The sequence below is a fragment of the Vanellus vanellus genome, assembly GCF_965231255.1.
Source record: "Vanellus vanellus genome assembly, chromosome: 7".
Lineage (NCBI taxonomy): Eukaryota > Metazoa > Chordata > Aves > Charadriiformes > Charadriidae > Vanellus > Vanellus vanellus.
Genome location: NC_138912.1, coordinates 18,823,306 through 18,851,234, shown reverse-complemented (window position 1 = coordinate 18,851,234; position 27,929 = coordinate 18,823,306). Strand labels below are relative to the sequence as shown.

Below are 27,929 nucleotides of genomic sequence, written 5' to 3'. Positions count from 1 at the left end.
TCCCCCGCCCGCCGGCGCCCCGCCGCGCTCTGCCGCCTCCCCGCACCCCTGCGCCGCGCCGCTCCGCGCCGCCCGCCAGCGGCGGAGAGAGGCAGCCCCTGGCGCGGCCCCGCTCCGCCTCTGCTCCCGGTTTCCGGGAGGGGCCCGCGGAGCAGCGCCGCGACCGGCGAGCAGGACCGGGCGGCTGAGGCGGCCCTCGCCTGCGTCCCCAGACAGACAGACAGAGAGCCGCCGTCATGGTGCCCAACCAGCTACGCCTCTCCGCGGCCGTGAGTGGGGCCGGGAGGGAGGAAGGGAGGAAGGGAGGGAGGGAGGGAGGGAGGCAGGAGCGGACAGGCCTCGGCGGAGGCCGCGGCCTCCATGGCGGCGGCGGTGGGGCCGGCGGAGGGGCCAGGCCGTGCCTGTGGGAGAAGAGGCCGGGCCGACCATCCCCTGCGGCGGACGGGCAGCCGGGGGGCCGCGGCCTGTGTCCCGTGGCCGCCCCAGGGCTGCTCTGGTGGCGGCGGGAGGGGTCTGGCGGGCTCCGGTCCCGCGGTAGGCCGGGGCAGGGCCGGGCTGTTCTCGGGGTCCGGGAACGGCTTCGGAAGTCGTGTCGAACCCACACGGGCCGGTTTTCGTGTGTTTTTTCTGCGTGGAGCCCCACAAAGCTGTAATCCTCACTGTCGCGGTCTGCTGTGTTACCTACCTTTTAGTCCTGCTTCTCCTTTCATAGTTTTAGAGCTTTAATAAAGGGGCAGTTACTTGTGGGTGTCTTTTTCTCTTTGTTAGGGGTGTTCACTATGCAGCATATGCAAATACTACTCGTAATTGGTTTTACAAGGAGGAGTAGGTTTGAAGGTAATGGTGCTGAATCCCGTTTTTTTTTTTCTCCCAAGTGGAGGTTACAAAGCCTCACAGACAACATCAAGGTGGGAAGAGCGTTTTGCAGAGAAGCATGATGGCCCCTTGCCTGGCACCCTTTTTCCCAGATGGCTCCTCAAGCCCCATTCTAGACCCCATGGCCCCTTCAGGCCCTCCCAGAGCGGTCTGTTTGTACCGCAGTGAGCACTGGCGTCTGTCCTGGGCCATCTCCGGGCCCTGAGCTGTGAGCACAGACCTGTGTGCTGGGCAGATAAAGGGAAGGACAGGATGGACGCTCCTGAGGGGGCTAAGATTAGGGCTGAGGTCAGGAGCCATGAGTTGGGATTTTGTGTGTAGATTTTGCCTTTTTTTGGTTTTAACTGTCTTTTTCTCTTTAACTGCATGTTGTGATCAGGAGTCAAGGTGAACGGTTCTGTGATGTGTCCGTTTCACTAGTGTGTGTCTACCCCGGTTAAAGCAGGTGTCTTTTCTGGATGCAAATACCTCCTGTCAGTGTAGTGCTGGGGAGTCCTCAGTGTCCGGTATCGACACCAACAGTTGACATCTCCTCTGTCTGCCATCAGTTGCATCCTGTGTTTACGTTGCTGTTTTTTAGGAGCCCTAAGTTAGTGGGCTCGGTTCTGTCTCCAGTTGCTTCACTATTAATTAATCCAAGATGTTTGGATTACTGAACGTCAGTGATTAAATGTATCCCAAAGCATATTGGTACTTGTTCCTAGTTTTGTGGTTTCAGTTTGTTTTGTTGTTTGGGAAAAAAAAAGTTTAAGGTTGGTGCAACAGACAAAACAGACTGTACTCTAAGTTATGTAACTTTCAGGTTCATGTTTCAATAAAATGTTTGGTATTTACCTTACTAATTTACTAAAAGCATTTTAAGTTTCTGACACAATCCATCAAAGCAAAGATTATGTTAAAGGGTTTATCAAATTGTGAAAATAGCTGGGCTTTTTTAATTTTCTTGACAATTTTGCATGCCCATGTCTACATATGCCTCTTTTAAAATCTGCTGGCTTGGGCAAAAAGCTCTGTTATCTGCCCCTCTTTTACTACAGTTAAATATTAAATACATTTTCCTTATCTGGGATTGTTGTTTGGCTTTTATTGTGTAGAAGGGGAAAATCGGTCTTGAAATTTCACAACATTAAGCAGGTGTGTGTTTACACTGTCCTTCCAAATCAGAAAGATTCATTTATGGGTAAGATTATTTGATGGATTTTACGTTTTACCTAAAAGTCAGGTTATCTCAGTGTCATCCAGAGGTATCAGGTCAGTAATTGCTGAGTCCTGATCTCCAAGAGTGCTGTCCTGCACTGCTGGAGCTGCTGATGTCAAACCCAACTTCGGTACAGTACGTGTCCATCCTGCTCTTGCCTGTGAAGAAGGAGTGACCTAGAAGTATCAGGACAGCAGTTGAGGGTTGTTTTCTTTTTCACCCTGAGTTTACGTTTGGGTGATTGTAGTGATTCAGAGGGATGGCTGAAGCTGTGAAGAGTTTTCCTGTTGGAAGAGCAGCCTCTCAGGACCTACTCCTTAGCCATGCCTGCCCTTACGTTCACAGTCACAGCTTTCCAAAAGGCAATCATCAGCTTCTGAGAGCCTCGCAGACTCTGTGGAAACAGCTTTTCTTGAATCTTTTTTTTTTTTTTTAATTATTTGATTAATTCCTGTGATCAGTTGGGAGCTGGTTACCAAGTATGTCTACTTCTTTCCTGGGGCCCAACATCCAAGGGCAATCTCCTTTTATTCGAGCTTTTTTCTTCTTGTGTGTTTTTATACTTCATCTGTCTCATGTTGACTTTCATGCGCATTGTGTTGGCTTGGACTTTCTTCCCTTTCGAGTGTGAGGGAAGTTCTCAGTGTTCATCTGGGAAGCATTACTTCTGCCGTTTAAAACATTCCTAGATTACCATGATATTTTTAAAATTTAGAGGTCAAGCATAAATATATTTGCTGTACACACAATGTATTCAGTGTTTTTAAAGACCACATAAGCTTAATAAAAGTAGTGACAGGCTTGCTATTAGAACCATGCCAACCAGGAGACCTGTATCTGAACTGTGGATTATCGTGGGACTGTGCTGGGAAAACTTCACACCATTGCTGCTGTTTTGCCAGTTCATGAGGCTCACTTACACCAGACACTGCAGATGTCTACTGCACTGGTTTTTGGTAACTGATAATTTTTGTGTCTCCTGGGAAACAGAAGACATAAAGGCAAATTGGAAAGTTCTGATTTGCTTTTGTTCAAATATATATGTATATGAGTGCTATGTCTTCTTCAGAAGAGTTCAAGAGTGGAAGCAACATTACAGTATGAAAGCAAGGAAAAAAGGTATAGTTTATTATTATTAATAAAAATTATTTTAAAAAATCTGACAGATCCATCCTTCACCACCAGTGTGAGAAGATAGTGTTTTACGTATCCTGCATGATGCAGATCAGTTGTTGATGTCAGTAGAGGATACGGTTGACTCTCCAGCATGGCATTTCTGGGAGGCATTAGCATCCAGAGGAGGTACCTCATCAAAATCATCCCTAAGAGATGTGTCTTTTTCGCAGATTTTGTTTTTCTCAGGTTTTTGTCTGAGAAGGAATATGATTGTAGGTGACCTAGGAATCGGCAATGCTGAATCAAATACACTGGTTTTCTAACCCAGTTCCTTTTCTCATACACAGTCTGAATTGCCAAGACACTTAGGAAGCATGTGTCAACCCTTTCTCCATGCAGCTGTGTAATAACCATCCCTCTTGGTTTTAGTTCAGTTGTGTAAATGTTCCAGTTGTGTAAATCCTTTTTTGGTGTCAGTGCTGGTTTATACAGTTCCCATTTCTGGCTGTTCTCTTCCTGTGCTACCCTTCCAGCTGGCTGGTGTAGCTGGTTGGGGGGTTCTGGATGACTGTCAGGAAACTTATCTGGATTAAAATAATCTTTTTTTGGATAGGTCCTTTGTAGCTTGGGTGAGTTGTTTGATCTGCTTCATGTGTAGTTTCACAACAGTAACTGAGCAACTGGAAGGAAGGTACCAGAGTAGGAGTGAGGGAGAGGAGATGGGATCTACTTAAGCCATTACTTCTGCTGAAAGAATTGGACATGTAACTGTGCCTTGAAAAATGGAGGTGATGGATCTGGGCATCAGTCAGTGCGTGATCGTTTGATGGCATTAAGATCTGGTATATTTTAATTTTCTTGTATGCATTAGTTTGACATTGTAGTCCCATAGTGTGTGGAAAAAGAGATTTCATTTCATGGTAGGAATGTTGTGCTGTTTAGATGGTACGTTTTTTCAGGCATATGGTTATTTTGTATTTTAGTTATCATGTCAATCAGCTTTCCAACTACCAATGTAAGATCTAGTGATCTAAAATGCTGTACCAAAGCCCAATAAACTTTTGTTCTCATCTTTGTTTATAATGTGAGCACATCAATTGCTGTCCTCCAGCCCTCTGAAAGAGTAGCTCCTGGGGAAAATACTCGCCTTTTTCTTACATAAGGGAGATTGTTTGAAAGTAAAGACCAAAGATGTTTATCATACTTTGGTTCTGTGAAGATTAAATATAGGACATCTGCATATAATTTATAAAGTTATCTTTTGACAGACTGACGATGTCTTTCTTTGTCCTTTGTTATTTGGAATATACTCTGCATTGTCTGTTGAATTTGATTTGGTTTAGACTTGCTTGCTTGCTCTCTGTCTTTCTTTTATTTATGCATGATGGACAGTACTGATTTCTAGTTATGCTATGTCCATATTACATTAGCAGGTATATTGACTGTTATTATTATTTTCAGGCACATGGCCATGGAGGCTATGATTCTGATTTTAGTGATGAGGAGAATGGAGAGAAGTCTGTGCAAAAGGTTAAAAGGTAATGTAGTACAGAATTAACACTTTGCAATGTGTATTTTGTGCAAATGGCCTGTTACTATGTATAGAAGATTATGCTGTGGTATGTAAAGTCTGGTGTTGAAATGGTTTTTGAAAAATCAATTGCTTTGATTTCTGCATCTCTTCATGTCAAGCTTGCCAAAGCATGTCATCTCTCAGGGGCAGCTGATTAAGATCGTTCTGCCATGTCCATCTGGTGCCTCTATGCCCCCCAGTTCCCGGAGCAGAGTGTTTAATTTTTCCGAGCATTAGTATCAACTGCTGGGGTTTGGCTGTGCTCTTCACTTCCCTGTGATCCATCAGGACACGTGGAACTGCTAAGAGAGCAATGCAAAAAAGGCCAAGTGGCAGCAGGCTTTGTAGATATAAAACACCTGCTTGAAGGAAGCAAAGAACTGATGCTACTTGTTTATTATTTAATTTGTGAAGGAACCTGGAAACTGGTGAATTGTGTTGTACTTGGTCCTTGAAATGTAACTACATATCTGCCATTTGAGATCACCTTTGACAGTTCTTTCAGTGGTTCGCACAATTAGTGACCTTGAATTTTGTAGTCTGATCTCATTATATTATTAAGACTTTTATTTATGGACATATTTATTTTGCTTTGGCACCATAGTCCTTCGACACTTTGTGCACTGTACTGAACATTTTGCCTACATTATGCATGTATTTTTCTTACCTTTTCCTGTCTCTCCCTTGCTCTGTTATTGGACTTAAATTAAGAAGGCTTTCTGGAAGCTTTCCTAGGACTCTTGTATGTTTTCCTTTGTAGTAAAATTGAAAGAATGGGTTTTGTAGTGTCTGACTGCATTCTGGGGGGAAAAAATCATGTTTTAATCATTGGAATAATAGCAGGCATTGTGCTGTTCCATTTATTTTATAAATATAGCTGTTCTCCATTAAAACAGTGACTGGTTTTGTTCAGTTTTTATTTTCTTTAAAAGGCCATTACACATTATACCATTCCACTTTCTAGGTGGAATGTTAACTAACCATCAGGAGCCCTTCAAAAATACCATCATTACTCTTGTTCTGGCACACTGCTGCTGATTCCTAGTAGGGCTCTTATGTGGGTTCACTGTATATATGCATATCCTTTTCTTGCTCTATGATGATATTTATTTTCACTTTAAGGAAAATAGTAGTCTTAAGTTTTTTCCATATTGCTATTTTATGGAGTCTCCTTATGGGAATTTTGTACCTATAGATCCTTTTGAGCAAATGATACCCTTAGTTTCGAGAGTCCTATATTCCATAACTTGAAATATAAATTCCCTGGCTTGCTTTCTACAGGTTTCTCACTTCCATTCTTTCTGCCAGCTGATAATTATGGAAAAATCTTTTCTTCACCTCTATTGAGGAATGAAACTAACTAAATATACCTTTTACTACCTAAAGTGCATCACTTTATATTTAACATTTTATTACTTTGTTGAATTCTGAAAGTATTTTTAGTTACCCACTGACAAGTGTGGTTCACAACACAGTACTTAAGTTTTAAATTAGCGATCCTTGTGATTACACTGAGAGGCAGATCTGTTTAATGAAGTGTTGAGACATTAGCATGAAAGGATGGTATAGGGTTACTAGAAGTCACTCTTATTCAGTGACCATACTGTCCTTCCTGTGGCTGTGTAGCTGAGATTTATAGAGGGCTTTAAATGCAGCGTGAAACTGAGGAATTCAGGTTTTTTTTTTCATTGTGGTACTGTAGTGATAATATTGATAAAAATAAATGTTACAAATTGCTGGTTTAAGCAATTTTCTTTAAATGCTAAGTATAAGCAAATGCCTTTCCAATGCTGTTCTGCAAATGAAGTAAAGTCTAAGCTGATGTTGGTTCTGAAGTTTGGTTTTATTAATGTAGAAACTAGCAATATAACAGTTTTTGTTACTCAAGTTAGTGCAAAGTTTGGCATGTGGAAATTTTATTGCTTATGAAAAGTTCTTGACTAACTTTTTTTCCTTTCCCCCCCACCTTTAGCATAAAGGAAGATGACCTTCTGATAAAGCCGTTCCAAAAAGCAAAACAAGGCAGTGTGGTTCACAGACAATTCGCAGCTGAAGAATGGGATAGGTATCTTTTATCTATTGCTTTTGTGAGGCTTTTTTCCCTTAATGTAAAGATAGCTTTCACTCAAACGTATTTGTTATTAACAGGGAAGAAGCAAGAAAAAGAAGATTTCACTTGATAGCGATGGATGCCGTATCCTTCTATTCCATTTTTCTTCAATTTTGAAGATGGGGTATAGATTATCCATTATGGTGAAATATTGGGATTTCTGTTATCACAGGAGTTGACAGCACAGCACCAAATACTGAGTCGTTCTTCAAATTAGCATCTTTTTGTTGCTCAGATGTCTCTGAGAATGCTTCTACTCAGAGGCATTTCCAAATTCTTCCTGTATGCTCATTTGTCCTGTTTGGGACAAAATTATTATATGGTGAATTTTATTTAGACTTATTTTATTCTATATAAGACTGCTATTATCTGTGGACAAATACATTTCTACTGGAAATTTAAGAATGCATTAGTTCATGCAAAAGTCTATTCAAAACAGCCTTATTTCCAGTAATGTCTTCTACAGATGCTGTAATGTAAGCCTGTTCAATATCATGTGCAGTTTTATTTTAGTGTGGGTTTTTTTAAATCTCTTAATCATATTTCATGCATGGTTTGCAACTATTTTCATAACTATTACCTTATTTAGATTACAACCTTTCTTTTATTTAGTTTTCACCTGTGGCAGTCATAACATGTTTTGACTGAGTGCATCTGAAAAACCCATTAGTTCCTTGTTTGTTTAAATGTTACTGCTGTTCTTCAGCAGTAACAGTTAATAAAAAGGAAAGTAAAGACTAATTAAATATGGAAAGACTTACTTAAATCTGTAAACTCCAGTAAACAGAAGGTAACTTCTAACCTGCTTAGAATTTGGCCATGCACTACATGAACTCTCATATGCTTGTAAAGGCGACATATTGTAATCAGTCCCACTGACATTGTAGACTGTCATTAGCTACAGAAAAGCCTGTATATTCCGGAGTGACCACAAAACTCCTTGTGTAGAGACTTTTATGAGGTTTTGCTAATGTTTTTGAATAGTTCCTATTTAAAATACTTACTGTTATGCAATTTTAACGTCTAGTAACTCAAATGGCAGCACAAAATAGTATGTTTTGTTAAGTATGTGTAATTGTGCCAGATAAACCTTCTGGGCTTGCTTCTCTGTTACTTCTGTTTGTGGTGGAAAGAAAAGACAAGACACATACTGAGGTTAGATTAACTTTTGGGGGACCTTTGGGAAATAAAATTTTTTCTCAATAAAATTCTAAAGCATGTCAAAATAGTAGGTTGATACAAATTATTCACACTGATGCAGTAGTTGCCAGGATTTGTACCAGGAGATAATGTATTTCCTAATTTGCTGCTTCAGAAACACCAGACGAGTTAATTGAAAATATTTTTAAGTAGCCATATATATATATATATGTTTTTATTTGTTAAGATGCTGATTTTCTGAATAAGTAATTACATATTTTGACTCAAGTTATGGTACAAAATGTGTTTCAAAGAATGTCTCTGAGGCCCAAGCATTACATATTTTTCTGTGATTTTCATCTCCAGACTAAAGCAGATAACTTTTATTTGTATGTTGATGGTAAAATGTAATAAATTGTTGCATTTTAGTAGCCATACTATTTTTCATAATACAAAAATACAAGCCTGTTTTAAACAAAAACACAGTACTAAGAAGCCTTTGCCTAAATTACAGCTGAAAAAATGAGCCCAGTTTCTATGTATATGTATACAGAGCATCTTTGATAAAGGAATACAATTTTAAAAAGGTCTGGCATTAATGAGCTTTTAAAGATGAAATTGCCTTGAATTCCTTTATTTGGAAAGTAGCTTTTATGAGAGGCTATTAAGTAAAAATTGCTATTTAATTCCTTTCTGGAAATTACTGAACTGTTTTTGAGAAAAACAGTTCTTTCTGTATATTAAAAGTTTTTATTATTTTTTTAGTTTTAAACTATGGTAAAATAAGTTCTGAAACAATCCTTAATTGCTTTATTCAGTATGAAAGACATAAAAAGTTTGTGAAGGACTACATTTTATACTACGGTGGCAAAATAGAGGATTTCCGACGTTCTGGGTAAGAACCATTAGCAATTTTTCCCCTCACGCCCTGAAAGCTCCCATATTACATGAAGCTGTTAAATATATATTATAGCTTTGGGGCGAGAGGGGGATGTGGTTATGTATCAAATTGCTAATTCTTTTGGTCACAAATAGTAACTACAGTCATTGTAAATATCCAAAACACAGAGTTGCCTTGTTTCATTTTGCACCATTATTCTATATAAGAACTTACCATGAACAGAATTATTCTTGTTTTGTTATGTAAAAGGAAAGATGACAGGTGAGCATTAATTGAGGGTACATTGAGAAATATCTGGCAGTACCTTCAAAATAACAATCTGAAATACTTCTGAAATGTGCAAAATTGCTATCCATTGTCCAGAATAATTATACCTTCTTTAGAGCTATCTTAACTGCCTTCTAACATTACTGTCTTCAAGAAAAGGTACAAAAAGTATTTTCAGACAGGATCAAGTCATCTACAGTGGCTATTTTCCACTGTGAATTTTTCATTTCGGAAAAGGTATGCCAGGGAATACATTTTTTGATAGTTTTATTCCATAGCAAGATATTCCTTTATGTGGTGAGGTGGAGATCACAACTGTGAAACACTGATGTTTACCTAATTATTTTTTGACTGACTTTTCATTTTAATGTTACATTGTGCTAAAAAAAAATGTGTCCTTTTATAGAGCAAATGACAAGACGGATCTTGACGTTATTAGAGAAAATCATAGATTCCTGTGGAACGAAGATGATGAAGCAGACATGAATTGGTACCTGCAACTATTATAGACCATGTTATTTTTAGATCACTTGTGCTAAATTTGTGGTGTCCCCTACTAATTAATAATTACTGTGCATACTTAGTGATCATTCTTTGATCTTTAATGCATTCATAATATTGCTCAGTGGCAAAATGAATTGATGACAGAAAGAACTCAGAAATATTTGTGCATTCTTTGAGATCCAAATGACTGTTCTAGGAACTTTGATGGAACCCTAGTTTGAAAAAATAAAGTTTTATTTGTGCTGTAGATATATTTTAGATGTATTTTTCCAGTTTTATTGAAATTACCCCTTAGCTCAAGGAGTGTATTTCTGTTGCATTTCTAGCTCTGCAACGTGCGTTTTTTGGACAAAATAACATCTTTGCCTTGCTAATGACATTACAGTATAAAATGAATTGTATAATGTTCTATATTGAATAAAAATAATACCTTTTGTTATAGGGAGAAGAGGCTTGCAAAGAAGTATTATGATAAATTGTTCAAGGAATACTGTATAGCAGATCTCAGTAGATACAAAGAGAATAAGGTATGTCTCATTATTGCAAATCATCTTGGTATGTCCTTTTTTAAAAATTGCCTTATGATAGTGGGTATGTTGTGAAACCAGAATGTTAATACCCCTTCCCTAGAAAGAGAGTTGTGAGAACTTGCCAAGTTATTTAATAAGCGGCAGAAGTTTGAATCCAAGCATTGTCACTACCCCAAAAATGTGCTTCTGTGGGAACACGAGCATTTCTGTCAGATGGTGTTGTATGAAGAGGTACATTGTGTGTAAGAAAAGCAGAAAATGGAAAGAGGTTAAGGAGGGAAGGCTAGAGAGGTTTGCCTGGAGAGAAGCACTAGATGAAGCCTAAAAAAACCCTGGGAATGTTACTGTTAAAAAAAATAACAGTCTTGTACTTGAATGCTGGCAGAAGCAATTTTGGAAATGTCTGTTCTAAAGCAGCGTCTTTTGCTGGTTGTTCTTTTCTGTTTATGGAAACAGGATTTGTATGTTCCTTGTAAATAAATAGAATTTCTTAAGAGAAACCACCTGATTCCAGCACCAGTTTTTCTTCTTAACTGGAACAGCTTTTGTTGTTTCCAAGTTTTTGACTGACCAACCTCTTAGTCAAAAAAAATAGGTGAATTTTCTATTGTGATTTTGCGAAGAGTGTTGCTGAACTCAGATGCGTCTTAGTTTTATTAGCACGTAGTAAAAACCCAGCCGTGCAAACATTGTCTATATAAAGTTCTGTGAGACTATTTATAGTATTTTAAATTACATTCACTGCTAAACATTTGCAAGGACTGGACTTAACATTAGGCAGAAAAGAAGACAGCCTTCTAAGGAAAATCAGAACAGAAAAATGCAAAAATTAAATGAAAATTAACAAAAAGTAAAATGCTGAACATGTCTTCCCTTCTTTTTTTTGGGTAAATTTGATTTTATTTTCCTATAACTGTTTCATATCCCTCAATCTCTGCCCCCCAACTGATTTTCCCTTGAGCATGCTTACAGATTTTGTTTCTTTGCTACTGTGCCAAGTTTCCATATGTTTTCTGTCTTCTGTGGGAAACTGTTCTGCCCCAGTTTCCTTTTTGTGTGTGAGTGTGTTGTGTGAACAGTGTTTTCCTGTCAGACTTCAAATGTGGCTGTCCTAACTTTGAGGTCACTCTGAATTCCTATTGATGCTCATAAGTCATTACCTATATTTTTGGAATTGCCATGTCAGCATAACTCTGCTGTACCATGTAATTTGTTCTCTTATATTAGGTTATGCTTTTTGTTCTCAAATATGTTCTGACCATGTAAGAGTCCTTTCCTAGAAATTCTTAGAAAAATATAAAAAATGAGATTTTTCTCAATTATTGATTTATCCATGCCCATGTTTGGTACAGAGAGATGTCAAAGCAGGTATTTTTCTTGGAAGTAGGCTGCTGATGCCATTCATGCCAATGGAATGCAGTCTGAGCTTTTAGATTTTTTCTGCCTTGATTCTTTTTTTGCATTTCCAGAAGCTGGAAGCTGGATATCTTTAGACCCTTGTGCCTTCTGTTTTGCAGTGCTGGTGCTGAGAGGTGCAGGGTGCGTAACAAGCTTCTCAGCTGGCCAGCCTTTCATGTGATAGTTGTTGATGCTTCATATGATGATGCTTCGTCTTGACAGAAGAAACAAATTTTTTACAGTGAGAACATTCATTCACTGGAACGACCTCCCCAGTGATGTGGCACAGTCCCCATCACTGGATGTTTGCAAGATGTGATTGCACAGGGTGGTGGATAATCTCATCTAGGCTCCCTTTCCCATGAAGGGTTGGAACAGATGATCTTTCGAGGTCCCTTCTAACCTGGGCTGTTCTGTGATTCTGTGATTCTATATCATGCTAGGTGGTGTCAAAGTAAAGTTAGAGATCAGTTTTCTGTGATGTTTTTAATATATAATTTTTGCATAGATTGAGACTTGCACATACATACTCATTTGTATTTTCACAACTGTAATTGTTTTGCTACTAGCGAAAATCTTCTAGCCAGCTAATTTTTGTAAAGTCCTCTGCGTAGGAATTGTAGCTCAGATCTCATTTAAAACTTTTCTTCTGAGAAAAAGCACTGTTTTCCTAAGTACTGGATAATGGTAAGGACCAGTTTCATGGGAGGGACTCTCTTGAGGTCTGAAAAGTAAGTAGAGCACCTTGTCAAAGACCGAAGCTCAAAAGAAAAGAGTAAGAGGCCCCAAGATGTGTGACCCCACTCCACTTGCTGGTTCAGCCTGCTTAAGTCAACATATGCACCTGCATATATGCATACACGCACACAGAGATGGCTGGGACTCCCCTGGTCCCATAGCAGACTCCCCTGTGCTCTCATCCTTAGAGAAACACAGATGCTGTCACACCCAGAGCTGGCTGGTGGAGACCTACTCACCCTCCTTGCTCCCAGACCGCTTCATCTAGCTGATGGGCTAGTCTAGCTTGGTCTTCAGAACTGCTGCTCACACACTCGCTTGCACACCTGCACTCACCTTGGCTGCTGGCACTGCAGGCAAATGGGACCCTGTGACCCACAATCCCACTTTGTGTAGTTAGGACATAGAATCTTTTCCTTTTCTTTTAATGAGAAATGCCAAGGTGACCCTCTGGTGTGAGTCTTCCGAGAGACACTGGAAAAGTATGCTCTGACAGCTCTTGCTTGTGATGGGTCTGTTACTCCTTATATTTTCCCTAGATCAGAATTTTTTAGGTCTAGGTTGTCTTTGAACCTTCAGTGCATCTTGTCTGCAAGCTTTGAGGCTGATAAATGATCATCTGTATTGTCAGATAGTTTAGTTCTATTGTCAGTTTTGCAATGCAGTAAGGGAGAGTGCTCTGCATGTAAGTTTTACTTTAGTATGCATTGGACTGGAAATGTTTGCTTCTCTTTGTTGTCTTTGTTTTCCTAGAAAGGTTCTTATTTGCTGTTTCTGCTTTGTTTTGTAGCTTAACAGATTGGAAATGTCTCCTATTTGCTAAGAAATGAAATCCATCTGACACCTGGTTATTAAACAGAATACACTTATTCTTTTGTTTTTATTTCCAGATCATTTTCAGATTTCTAGGCCAACTTGTCTTGGTAATGTTGATATGTTTGCTTTCATCATTGTTTTTCAGCATGGAGGCTTTCCTGCGAAAATAAAAATATATAAAATATATCTTTTATATATAAAAGATATATGAAATATCTATGGTATTTTTCTGCAGTGTTGTTTAAATTCATACATTTCTTTTTTCCTGAAAGAGGTGACTGTGGACATGTTAGTCGTTGCTGCAGCCTAACGGCTACACAAGCAGTCCATATTTAATTTGGGAATGTTATTGTTTATGGATATTATCTTTCATGTTTTTAAAACTATCAATTCTTACTAAGTTAGCCATTTGTTACTCTGGTAAAGCACCTGTTTTGGAGTTGTTCTGCTTGGTCTTGGTCTGCCTTCTAGAAGTAGCTCATTTAGGGTCTTGTGGAACTCATTTAGCAAAGAAGATGAGGCAGAATAAATGCTGTCTGATGATGATGCTTTTGCATTCCTTAATATTGCAGGCTGTATTGTAGATTCAAGAACCTACCCAAATCTTTAATTTTTCTATATAGTTTAATCTGTTCCTGATATTTTAGCTTAGAGGAATTCAATTGTATTTACTTTCTATTTTATTATTTCTTTTTAGCCTTGGTCACTCTCTGTCATTTTCCACTACTTGGTGGAAGAATGATTGCCAAAAATGAGTATGGATGGGGACAACTTTTGTCCTAGATGTGCTAAGGGGGTTCGGGCTCCCTCCTTTCTTTTGTTTTGCTTATTTTTCATAATATCATTGCAGAAATACTCTATAAGTATATAATCTGATTTCTGTCTTATTGAGTCAAGTTCGGACTATGAGGGAAAATTTGTATTAAAGTCTACTTCAGTACCAAAAGTGAGCATGGATAACTTGGTGATTGGTGACTATGAAAAAAACAAATATGCAGATAAGGTCGAATTGTTTTTTACTCTTTATTGCCAGCAGCACACATGTGCAAAATTGGTGACAAAATACTGTTGATATTTAATTGTAAACTCACAGTGTTTTTTAATTGCATCATCAGCTTTTCAGAATTAGAATACCCTGTAAAACAGCAAATATCCTTTAAAAGAGCAAAAACAATTACCATCACTCTTTGGATCAACTATTTTCCATCATGAATTCTACATATACAGATGTATTTTACCTTCTGTTGTCACTGAACTGTTCTTGGTTTTGACAACTGATTATTTTTTGTTTCGCTGAAGCTCGAGTGGTATAATGGTACCTTAGACCACGCTGCAAATTTGCAGAGTAGGCCAAGCACAACCTGATCCAGCCTTAGCAAACTGTCATCACACCCAGTATGACAGCAGAACCTGATCTTCTCCTGTGATTTTTTTACCAGTGAAAACAGTAGGTGTGAAAACATTATGTTAGACCACCAATTAGAAAATTAGTGGACTGATTTTAAGAGGCAAATATTTTGTTAGTGTACAAATTTTTAGTTTTCTTCGATGTAATATATTGACTTGGGGAAAATCAGTGCCAACAAAATATTTGGCTACTGATGTCTTTCTGCTCAGTTTTTTCAGCTTTGTTATTAAGGTGCAGAGCATTTATATGAGAGTATGGTACATTCTTATAAGCCAAAACTTTTGTTTCCCTGGTTTATTCTGATGTACTTTGAACCACATACCACTTCATGCATGAGAACACCATGCTATTGCCCTTCAGATAAGTAATTACTGTGGTTTATTAAAAAAATCAACATTAGAGTTATCTATCGCTCTGTGTGTGTAGTCTTTAATTCTGTACAGTGTTTAAAATTAAATTAAAAATATTGCAAATCAAGCCAGTATATTACAGAATTTATGCTGCTGCCTCTACAAAATGCACATTTGTGTGAGTTTAGTCTATGAGTGCATCAAGAGAAGGTTCATAGTCCAAACGATGCTTTGGAACTCAGGTGCCAAAGATGGGCTTTGCAGCCCTTTTTGTACCTCTTTGATTTTGTAACCCTTCTTGCCCCTCTTCCCTCCTCATCTTTTAACATGAAGTTCAGAGTCTTCTGTGCTTTGCTTACAGAGCAGCAATTTTATCTTGTCATCCTCTGTTCACAGATTTTAAATGAAAATACAAGATAGCCCTTTTTGGAGAAGTTGTATGCCTCTGAGTTTTATCCCCTCTTTCTACTTGTTAGTGGAAATAGAATTATTTTTCCCAGGCTGTTCTTACTCCCTTCCATCTTCAATCTTTTCACTAGGCTACGTGCCATTTTGAGACGATGAAGCAGATTCTACTGGAAAACAAAAATAATAGATGAATTATCTACATGTGAAGTTTCTAGGCAATGTAAAGAGAAATACAACTTAGTTGTTGGTTTTCTTGGTTTTTGTTTTTAGGGTGTAAGAGGTGATCCACTGATAGGTGCTAATATGACTTTTCAGTATTCCAGTGGTCTTCTCTGTTTTCAGTGTGGACAAAATTGCAATGAAGTATCTAGTAAAGTCAGTCTATCGTAATTTCCTGTTTGTTCTTCTGCTTGCTATGAAGCCTTTTAGAAAGTTGCTGTTCAGTCCCGAAGAGCATTTACTGGAATTTGAATTGCACGTGTACATTGGAATCCTTCTGGCAAGCAGAGGCAGGGATATATTTTTAATTAACAGAGAAAGAAATTAAATTTTACTAACCAGAATGGAATAGATGAACCACATGCAGGACATCAATCAACTGAAATTAGTCTTTACATTACTGAATATGTTGACTATTCACAACTTAATTTTAGTTTTCATCTTAACAGTTTGGATTTAGATGGCGACATGAGAAAGAAGTAATTTCAGGCAAAGGTAATGCTGTCTTTCATTTTATATTATGTTTCTCCTTAATGCTTTTCTTGCTGCTTTTTAACATAGTTTTGTTAGACAGTATTTGGCAATACCTGTAAGTTTATCAGATAATAATGGACAATAAATTGACCTAACTTGTAACTTGCTGGTTTATGCCACATAGCTCTAGGGTGCACACTGATCTGCATATATTAAAATTAAGAGAACATATGTTTTATTTTAACAACGTCAGATTTGTAATGAACACCAACATAATGCATTTGATAATGTAGAATTTCACAGATATGTTTTTTAGCTGCTTTTCTCCAGTTCGGTAGACCTCATTAGTCTTTGATACCTTTAATTGAAGTCTTTCAATACTTTTCCTCAGGAAATAATTTTCTTAATAGTTTCTCCAATGCTGTTTTGCAAAACGTTAACTTTTTAATTAAAAAGTTCCATGTGTGATGTCTGTTTTAGGCTAAATTGGTTTTGGAAGCTTCAGTGGGAATCAGTGGGAATGTCTGTCATGTCTCCCAATCCTGTTTCTAAATCAGTAGCTTATTCTGACTGCTGCTGCGTGTGAGTTCTTACCGATGTGTTATTGGGACTTTGCACAGTGGTTCCCATTGCACGGCCTAGGCACATGGACTTTTTCAAGTAGCTGAACAAGCAAGAAAATGATGTAAATGTAGTGCTGTTCCCGTGGGTGGATCTTCACACACATGTACGGTTTTCAGAAGTCATGCATGCACATGCAAGAAAATTGCATGGAGCAATACTGTTGATCAGAATACTTCTGTAAATAGCTCTATTTATTATAATACATTACAAGAAGTTATAAAAACACTTTTAAAAAAAAATTATGTCGTATTTTACAGGAGGAGGTGTAAAATTTAATGGTGGGGTTTTTTAAGCTATAAAGATTAAAGCTCCTGAGGGTGGTTGTAGTCATATGTTGCATTTAGCACTACAGATTATATTACAGATAATTACATTTGATATAGTTATATGCTTTATAGAATGCTTTAAAAAGATAATTAAAATTAAATGAGAAATGAGTAATTTATGAACAATTATGTCTTCATGGGGAAAAAGAATTTAAAGCTGCATTGTACTTTTAATATCTGGTACTATGTATTTTAAAATGTGGGAGAAAATGCACAATTGCATGTTTTAAGCTTTTTAATTAAATCTTAACGGAAAGTGTATAATTGGAACATAGGAGTTGAGAAATAGTATCTTTCACCACTAAGGGGCGCAAGAATTCAACCTTATCTTGTGCATTAGACGCTCTTTTCAAGTGCCGTTTCAAATGCTCACTTAAAAAAAGGCGCGAATCTTTAATGCCTTTCTTTTGCTATTTTTAAGGGTGAATCAGTCATATATTTCTTTAATTGAATGTAATAAAGCATTAATGCCTTCTTGTCTGATAATTCGCATTAAAAAAAAGAGAGCGTGAGCTTATTTTAGCTGTGACGATAATAATGGTGATGAGAACCACTGCTGGTGGACTGTACTATGTATGTTAAGAAGGGAGCGTAGAAATGGATTATTTGCATTTGGTTGCTTTGTTTTCAATGTCTGTCTTTGTAAAGTCATGAAGAAAAAGGATTAGGATGAGCGAAAGGAGAGGTATCACTTGTATTACTAATTGTAAATGCCAGATTATTTCTTTCTTTTCTTTTCTTTTCTTTTCTTTTCTTTCCCACTCCAATCTTTTGCCATAGGTGGTTTGAAAGGAGGTCATATTGGAGGTGACTGTTGTATCTCCTTAAGTTTAAAATGTAACCTTAATGGTGGTTAATGGTGCAATACATTGCCAGCTTCAATAAATCATTCTGCGGAATGGGCATTTTCTTAATTAAAATCTTAAGTTAAGGTAGAAACCCTACTTTAAATTTTGTAAGTCAGTGAATAGTAGGCACGTGAGTTAGTTGGTCTGAAAATGAATCCTTAAAATGAAAAGCTTTTAAGCTATTTAAAAAATATATTTGACATGTCTTCCCAAGTACTTTTTCGCTACTTTCAAAGCATGAATAGTAAGGTATGGCATAAAATTTTAAAATAAAAGGTATTTTAGGCAAAAGGCGATAGTGGTAGAAGTTTTCTGTAAGAAAATAAGTAACAGGTTCATTGGGTAGAGGTGAAATAGGACTTTTTCAGCAATATACAGAAAGAGCAAAGCTGAATGTGTGGTTGTATTTGCTGTTTTCTACTTACTTGTATTTGTAGATTAAGCAGTAAAATACTCAAACCAGACATATTATTTGGCAAAACAGGGTTTAATACCTGCAAATTGATCTACTCTCCATTTTTTCACTATTTCATTGAACTAACGTTTCACTTTTAGCATAGTAGTGTCTTTCTTAGCCTATTTTATATACGTATAAATATACATATAATATGCTTTACCTCATTCAAACAAATTTTCTTCCAAACCTGATTCGATTTATTTTTTCTCAGTAATTTCCTCCAAGGAAAATAGGCAGAGTATCAAAACCTGGATAGTGCACCATGTATCCCTGTACCAGTCTGGTACATCTGAGTTCAGATCAAAATGCATTAAAATCAGTCTTGATTCTCTAAATTTCCCTAGTATATTTAATTTTCAGTGCTTCATTTAGCTTGTAGTACTTATATTTTCCACCTATTCTCCTCTTCTGCAAGAACCAGAAGGTGCTAATGGTTTTTGAAAGCACAGATTTAACAGCCCGCTTATAGGAGTTATAACTCTGAACATGAAGGCAATAACTTCCCTGCAGTTCTTAGCAAGGTGCCAAAACTTCAGATGGAAATGGAATTTTGGACATACATTTTTCTTGCTGATTAAATAGGTAACTGTCCACTCGGCACACTGGTTTCTGTGTCTTCCTTTCTTGGACATCTCAGTGTGGGAAAAGTCATGTTTCAAGTACTGAATAATCTGGTCCATAGTTCCCTTTGATTTGGGTTCTCCATATTACACGATGGGGATTATAATGATCTCTTACTTTGAAAAAACATGTTTTTTGATGCTTTTATGACATTCAAATATACTGGAGTGATAAATACTACTGAAAAAGCCTTCAGAAAGAGTGGAATTCTGTATTCTAGTCAAGGTTTGAATGCGTGTTGTAGAGATTGCAGTGTGAAAGCCTGGCTGTTTATACACGTGTATGGCATGGAGCAGGGATCTACTGAAAAAAAAAAACACCATGATTTCAAATATTTGGATGATCATAAACGCAAGTAAATGTGTAAGGGCACAGAATTATGGTGGTTTACAGACAAGTTCTGTTGTACCTAAGAATTCATTGCTTGCTTTAGCAATCTGAAGATATTGTTCCAACTGTATTCTTATGAACACATCCAGTTTTCACATCCAAAATGTAGAATATCCAAAATGGATTTTGCATACTGTAAAGAGCAGCTAAAAATAAATAAAACTGATGTGTCTCTCTTTACCTGTTTGGATTTTTTTTCAGAAGAAGTGAAGCAAACAGAGCCTCATTAATTTCCAAAAAGTTTTATATAGTATAAATTTTTCCTTGTAGATTTTTACTTCTTTATATAAATTATTCCCGATGACCCAGGTTACTGATAGCCATACCTTACCTAGGGTTAAACTTATTTAATGGTTAATAATTTGAAGCTCTTTTTTTTTTAATGGGAGTCCTGGGATATTTTTTTTTTTTTTTTTGGTTCAAACGTTAGCATTGCAAGTGGTTTTACATTGCAGAACTGCAGTATCTGAGGACACTGCCAATCCATTAGTTAGCAGCTTAAGGAGAATGTTCTGAGGTTAATCGTTCACCAATAGTCCTGCTTGCAAGCCTGTTAATACACATCCTTACCGCCAGCTCTGCATACAAATCAGTCTTCTGCAAAGGGAATATATGTATCTTTATTACTGCAATATTGGGAACCCAGTGGTGTAAACAACATTGATTATGTGCAAATTGTTTTAAAAGCAGTGTTGTGTTTTAACATAATAAACCCAAGGAAGCTTTTAGAGCTGCCATATAGTTTCTCATAGAATTGGATTTCCTTTTCTTAAATGAAAAGTGTTTATGGAAAGTCATTAGAATACAAATTTTATGCCCAGTATATCAGGTAAACTAGTTAGGTAATAATTAATTTTGTATATACATGATACTTTGAATAATTTGATGTCATTAAAGATGAATGTCTGAATTGCACCTCCTGGTCCATCAGTCTCTGTTAAGTAAGCAATCATTTCAGGTGTAGAATAATGTATCCTAGTGACATTCCTTTCTTCAGAGTTCACTATTAGGCTTATTATTTCATAACATATGCCTTCATCTATGCATTGTAAAAAGCAGTTCAAGTTATGTTCTTTCTTTGCAAATGTGCAATATTAGACAAGTATGATTGATTGCTTTGTTGTTATCTGTTATTTCCTTAATCTAGATGTTACTTTTAGATTCGGTCTTTTCTATTTCAAAGAAATGGAAAACAAAAACCAAAAACTGAGCAAAACTGGACATAACAACCCCAAGCCTACACTTGTTAATCCTTGAACCATGGTTTGCTGTTTTTGACCTCTTTAAAGGTCAGTTTTCCTGTGGAAATAAGCACTGTGATGAGAAAGAAGGCCTGAAGAGCTGGGAGGTGAATTTTGGTTACGTTGAGCATGGTGAAAAGAGGAATGCACTTGTGAAATTGAGTAAGTCAGCCCTTCGAGAGTATGTACACTTAAAAGAGGGCAAATATCTTATGCTTCTAAAGATATGGAGTGAGAACCAATGATAATTATATTAGTTCATGCAAAATGGAAAATGCTGAATAGGAGATAATTTTGTTAAATTAATTACTGGTAGTGTGATGGTCTTGATTTAGAGAGAACAGCTGTTATCATTACATATGACAAAGTTGTTGCAGGTTGAGTACTTCATGCTGTATAATTGATAGTGTCATAAAATTGGAGTAACTGATTATAAGCTGTTTTGTATACAAGGATGTCTGCTTTTAATGGGCAATACAGCAATGCAAAGACGGTTTTGTCATTGTCATTGCTTTATCATTTAGGTGGCTTAGGAGTCTTTACAGTTTTGGACCAGACAACTTCTTGTACACCTTCAGCTCTACTAATTTTATTTTTAATACTTATGTTTTCTTCCAAAAATTCCAACTTTAATTAAATCACTTCTTTTTCCAGTCTTGTCTCTTGAGTGGGGTTTTCTTATTCGATATGGTGGACATTTTGATATGTTCATCAGTTAATTAAACTTACAACAGTTTACACACTTACTTTGTGTAAAACAGGCTAATGGTGTTTTTTTCTTTTGTGCGCAAGACACTCCATGTGGCAGCACTGGCAAAGCTCTAAGAGACTTACGGGTCTTTAGTATAATCGTAGAACAATTTGATCTGTCCACAGAGCTCCATAAAATGGGATATCTGTATGTGATAAGCACTGATACTTTTTATGAAGAGTTGCCAGTGCTAAACCTGTGATCTTTCTCCAGGTTTAGTAAAATTGGGGTTTGTGCTGAAGACTTGTAACATGGTATTTTTCTGAACCCTGGCTGCAGTTACACTGTAACTTTTGTTTTGAAAGAAAGACTACTGAAACTGGAAGCTAGTGTTTTATCTAGTTTTATATATGTATTGATAAGTTTTGTTAATTATGTGTATCAGATACGTCGGTTTAACATTCTCATTCTCTCTTTTTCAGGACTATGTCCAGAGTGCTCCTCCAAACTAAACTTTCATCACCGGTAATGAAATGTTTTGAAAATATGGGGGCTGAATATTGACAGATTACAGTTATGATGAACACCGAATAGGGGGACAATTTCAGATAGATGATTGTGAACTTCATTTATGCTGAAATAGATTCTGTTCTGGAGTTCTTATAAAGTCACTAGCTTGACACTGTTGAGAGGTAGATATTGTTGTGCTAATGAAAGTAAAAAACCCCTCAAACCGGAAGAATCCCATCCCCACCCCCACAAAAGTTTCCTTGGCTTAATTTCAGCCCAGTGATTTTTTTTCTTTTCTGAAACTTTATGCAAAACACTGTCTTTTTAATTTTCTCTTTTGCTTTGTTTAAGAGCTGGAATGCTTTTCGCTTTCCTAAAAAATAGTGGGTTTATGTGTGAGTCAAGTGACTGTGCTTTGAAATTTTAGATTTGAGTATTTGTTCTTTTTTGAGAATCGCTTATTAATAGGAGAGAAAAATAGTTAATTTGAACCTATAAGATAGGTGCATTAAGCTTTGATTTGTTTTTTATTGTTATCTATAATCTTACTGAATACCACAGCTATTGATGCTCAGGTTTTTTTATATTCTGAATCTTGATGTGGCATTAACTTAGTTGTACAGCTCAGCAATTAAGCCATACAATTCTCTGAAAAGCATATGAAAGGGAAACGTTTGATCTAGGAAATAAGGATTTCTTTTTTAAAGTAACACAAATCAAAGGTTCATCTAGATAGATATATTCAAGATAATTTGTCCATTTTAAAAGTTAATTCATATTCAGTTTCATTAAAGTACTGTAGGCACACAGTAAGAAGGAGGATTAACTAGCTGAGATTAGTTGGTTTTGTTTTGCTGCTTTTTGGAACTAAAATTGTAAAACCACTTGAATTTGGAATAAGGATGGTCAAACTTTTTGTCAACTGCAGAGTAATACTTACTTTGAAACAATTTTAGTGACTTCTTTGTGCAAAGAAGCAGGAAAAAGTTAGCCCATGGTCATACAATAAGCCTACATAAGTAATGCTGAAAATAAAATACATGGGTTGTTGGTCTGCAGCAGGTTCTTAGGTTTGAGATTCTTCTACCTCAGGTTTTGTCACTATCAAATATGAAAATGTATTTAAAAACCTGTATTAACAGTGTTTTCCTCATTACATATATACAAAATTGTTTGCTAAAAGAAAAAATAAAATTTCAGTATAAAGACGAACGTGACATATTACCCAATTATTTTCTGTATTTAATCTTTGATTGTCAATTCACTGTTTTTGATGCCTGCATCAGTGTCATTTTAGCGGTTTTAGCATTTTCTGACTTTTTCTTTGTCTTATCTATAGAGCTCCAGTGTTTCTATAGCACTTTTCATTTTAACTAAATCAATTTTTTTCAGTTTAACTAGTGATAGGTTTCAGAAAAAATGGCAACTGTTTGACTGAATTAACTACTTAAGATTTACTGTTGCTTGAGGAGTACATATAACAGAAGGTGTACGTCCATTTTTTTAAAGGAGGAAAGAAGTCAAAGCATGCAAGAAAAGGGGCACAGCTGTAACAAACTCTAAAGAGCCAAAAATTAAGAAGACAAAATTATCTTGCTCAGAAAAAAAGAAGTCCAAAAAAACCACCCATAAAGGTAAATTTAAATTTTAGAAGTTCAATTTTTAAAATACTCAAATATGTTAGTTGAATCTTACTTTTGCTATAGCTACTTATATATAGATAAAGATATATTATGTATAAATACAAATATGTAACTTCTTGACTGTGTAACACAGGTGGACAAAAAAGATAAATTTCTTAGGTAAAATTTCCTAGGTGCACAAAAAAGACAAATTTGTAGAAGAAAAGATAAATTTCTTATATTTTACAGAGAGGGAGAGCCTTTTGAAAAATATGCGTTGCAAGGAAAATTTGTCCAAGAATTGGACGTTGCATATCAGAAAGGGTTGTGAAGTATTTAATTCCTTGACGCCTTGGGGTTGAACGCCTTTTGGAAATGATAGATGACCTTTTTACACCACAGATCTCAGGATAATGTATTTGAGCTCAAACTGATGACCTTTGAACTCATGCAAAAAAAATCTTTTTACTTCAGTGTTTGCTTGCTTTCTTTGAATATATTGTCTGTGCGTGCATGTGCACATGTTTATGTGTAATATATTGTGATAGAAACATCCTTGTAAACAGTTTAAGATCTCAGATAAAAGCAAGATAAGCTTACTGTTTTTTACATGGTGTTTCTTTCCAGATCAGGTTTCTTCAGAAGATTCAGATAGTTCTGATAAAGGTAAAGTTTTTTAATATCTTCTGCATTTTATATTTTTGTAATAAGTTGTATTATTTCATGGTCATTTGTTACTGGTTTATTTGCTGACAGTTTTAACATTTTATAAGATAATAAGAATGCCATGTGAAAACAAGCAGAGATATGAAGGGTCGAAATAATGACTTGCAAATTATTTGAGAAAAATTGCTGGGAATTTTAAGAAGAAAATCTTTTAAGTTTAAGTAAGGAATAAAAATGTGGGCAGATAACAGAATGGAAATAATCAGAAAAATGAGAGGTCAGGTTGTTCCAGAGAAGAGTAGAGGGTGCAAAAATAGGTACTTTGTTAACTGCCTGGGTCCAGGTATGCAAAAGTGTGCTGTGTAAAGAAAGTACTTTTCCAATATAATAATTACTACATTTCCTTTCAAGGAATGATAATAATATGTACTCTACTCACAAAATTAATAGATTTTAAAGAAATCCTAGACTTTAACTAAAGTATTTTCCAGCTGCCACCTGTAGTACCTGAGACCTACTTCTTGCGGGTGGATGCACTTGTAGTCCCAGTAACTCCGCAGGCACAGCTTGTCTCTGTATCTCAGGAATTCCGGTCCCCAGTTTCTTTTTTGATGAAACAAGCTCCATCTCCTGGTCATGCCAGTTCTTGCTGCAGACTTTCTAGAAGGGATTGAGTTTCTACTGAATGCTCTGCTGTGCTATACGTTTTTAGCACCTGTGTTTTCCCAGTTAGATACAGGAAGACCTGAAGCGTTTTACTTATGACTCAGCCCACGCCCCAAGTCTCTGTTTTGTCAGGAAAGCTCTATTGGAAGATAAGGGGGTTTTAGGTATATTTCTGATAAGGAGGATTATTTTGGTTTTTCACTCCTTCTGTATACTTACACAAAACAGTTATGCAGTAATCCATGTTTTCTGACAATTTCACTGATGAGTTACAGTTGATAAAAGGTGTCATTCAAGTAGAAGTAAAGTAATTGATTCATTTAATATCATGAGTTGAAACTGTCTTGTAATTCTGGGTATGTGATTATAGACCCTTAATTTTAGGAACAAAGTGTTATGCTGCTGTCGTGGGAAGATCAGTGTTTTGACATGATTGTTGTTGTGGTTGGCCAAAATATTAGTTATCTAAGAGTCTTTTTGATGCTGTATTGAATAACATTATGAAATGTTTTAATTTTTACTTTTTGCAAAGTAAAGTGTTCTTTTTATTCTCATCGTTACAATTAAACATTGCTCCTAGCATTATACCATCTAAATTAAAAAAAAAAAAAATCTTTTCAAATTTATTTCATAAGCACTTTAAATTTTTTAACAGATTCAGATAACAGCGACGCACAAGATGGTCCTTCAGATGCTGACTTTTGGAAAGGTCCTCTACAAGAACCAGATGAAAAATCACGGTTAGTATGATCTAATGAACTTGTAGCTAATTAAACATACTGTGTCCATTCGGAACTGAAAAGGCAGAGGTTTTTTCCTCAGTGTTTTAGTGAGTATTCAGACACTTAAAATTATGTCAGAACTCCTTCCATGTAGTGAACCTAAGTATGTTTCTTTAAAGAGGAGACATACACAACACTGGAGGAGAAACCTTTGTCAAGCCACTACCGTGCCACTGCTATCTTACCCCCTACTGTACTGTTAACTGTCTTGGAGGTAAGTCCTCACAGTCAACTCACTGGTGCGCAGAAGGGGAAATGTGAAGAGTATTGGACTGCATGGAATAAGTCAAAATGGTCTATATCAGCTACAAATTCTAATCAGAAGTTTGCTGAATCTTTTTCATACAAAGATTATCTGCTAGGTACAGAGGTATGGATCCAAAGCAGAACTTTCTTTGACTGTTTTTGTTGGGGTTTGTTTTTTTTGTTTTTACAGGGAGGAGGAGTTTGATGAGTATTTTCAAGACTTGTTTCTCTGACACTTGAAATTGATGTATGCTGATTTTCTTCATGTATCATCAAGACGAAAGTCTGGAAATCCAGTCATAATTAGGGACCAGAGACCTTTTCTACCAGCATACCTTTTCAACAGTCACTCATATGGACCATCTCAGTAGATTATCTTTGTAAAAGGCTTCAGGTCTAAAACCTTTCTTTTTCTTGTGGTAGGCTGTATACTCATGAAATAAGAGAAATAATTTTTTCAGTTCAGTGCAAAAGATATATGGCACCCAAACTTAGAAGTAGGAAGGATGTAAACAAACAAGAATATAGTTTATTGACATTACATCAAGGAAACTGGTTGCTTTTTATTTTTTCCCAAACTTCAGTTATAGTCAGTTTTTGGTAAGGGGGCATTTTGGAAGATTCTGTTATTAGTTTAAAGCCATACACTTTAATATATTTGTATTTCTAATTTATTAAACAGGAGTTAATAGCCTTAAATTTATTGGTCATGTAGACTTTAATATTCAGATATTAGTCTCTGTAGGTATTTCTAAATGCTATTGTAGAAGTTCAGTTTTTATCAAATACGTATTTTGCTTGAATTAAGTAAACCATATCTGAAATGTCTCCCCTGCTCCTTAGAAAAGTTTAGTTCATTGTGAGTTTGTTTTAAATTTTAGCTATAATATGATGCGACTGGTAATTCCACTTAGAAAAATCTGATTGATTGGTGAAATTTTTGATGGAAAAAATAAAGTGTGTGGCTTTCTACTGGAGATGTACATGTGACTTGTATGTTATCTATGGTTTCTGAGCTCCTTAACGTTGATTGAGAGTTAATCCTTCTTTAAAGTGTAGTCCTAAATATACAAGTAAAGAACGTATATTACTTGAGAAACTGACTGGATTCATCTTCCTCTTCAAATTGCAACACAACTTTAAACATTCTTTATTTTATATTACCAAAGTAAGTCTAATAAGCAAACTAATAGTTACGGTGGCTGTTTTCTTTGTCAGATGAAAATTACTTGGATATAAAGGACAAACTTCTTTTTAATTAAATGTTCATGTTAATTTGAGGAAAGTTAATGTTGTATAAAATATATTTTTGATAAGTACTTCCCACTGTAGATATATTTATAGAAAGTATTTATAATAAGTATTTGATGTTGAAAATGTAACAGCAGAGATGGTTGCAGTGTATTTATGAACATTTTACATGAACTCATGAATAAGTTGAAAACTGTATTTACAAGTATTACTTAACATAATTACATTTTAAACAGTTTGTACTTACATAATAGATGACAGTACAAGGACGTATTTAGGGTGTCCTTGAGTAAGAAATAAATGTAGCCTTGAATGAAGGCTTCTTTAGGTAAGAAGGTGGATTTAAAGGTTAATTCTCTGTCATCTTGCAAGCTTGGTTGAGAGTCAAATCCAATCTGCTGCAATCTGCTTACGCGTATGCAACTTGCCCAAAGGGGCTTTTGTCGAATGTGTTGCTATATTTGTTGCTTCAAGTTTTGTGTATTATGTGTTCTGGATAACTGACTCCTTTTTGGGTCTTCAAAGTTATGGTTATGAAGTGGTACAGTATACATGCTAAACACATCATTTAATACAGTTTGAATAAAATTACATTGTTAAACAGCCTTGAAATAGCTTGCTTTAGTATCTGCATTTAATACAGAAAATAATACATGAGGCTTGGTTTTATGTCGGAATTAAGTTTGCATGAAATATTTGGCCCATTTATAAATAAGGATGTATTAAGTGGGATTTTTTTGGTGGATTCCTTTAATTTTGGGTGATAGCTGTACACATTATCTGTCTTCTCAGAGCATTCTTAGAAAGATATATACTATGGAAAATCACTCAGTCATTCTCCCTTCTCTATGTATGCTGAGGGCCCTTCAGAGGAAAAAAAGTATGGGTCTGCTTTCTTTAAAGGGGGAAGAAAAGTGGCAGGTTGCATCTGCATGTCAGAGTTGTTTGTTGCAGGAATTGCA

At 36.4% G+C, this 27,929-nt stretch overlaps 1 protein-coding gene across 1 annotated transcript; it reads left to right on the top strand.

Moving 5' to 3' along the window:
- The first annotated feature begins 72 nt into the window (after positions 1 to 72).
- On the top strand, positions 73 to 27,929 carry LOC309674294 (protein FRA10AC1 homolog). The gene is made up of 14 exons (XM_082486309.1): positions 73 to 269; positions 4,652 to 4,728; positions 6,736 to 6,828; positions 6,912 to 6,957; positions 8,832 to 8,908; positions 9,588 to 9,671; positions 10,128 to 10,212; positions 16,002 to 16,047; positions 20,582 to 20,695; positions 21,707 to 21,749; positions 23,244 to 23,368; positions 23,984 to 24,022; positions 25,344 to 25,428; positions 25,907 to 27,929. The coding sequence occupies exons 1-14, from the start codon at positions 237 to 239 to the stop codon at positions 25,947 to 25,949; spliced, it is 990 nt and encodes a 329-aa protein (XP_082342435.1). The 5' UTR covers positions 73 to 236; the 3' UTR covers positions 25,950 to 27,929.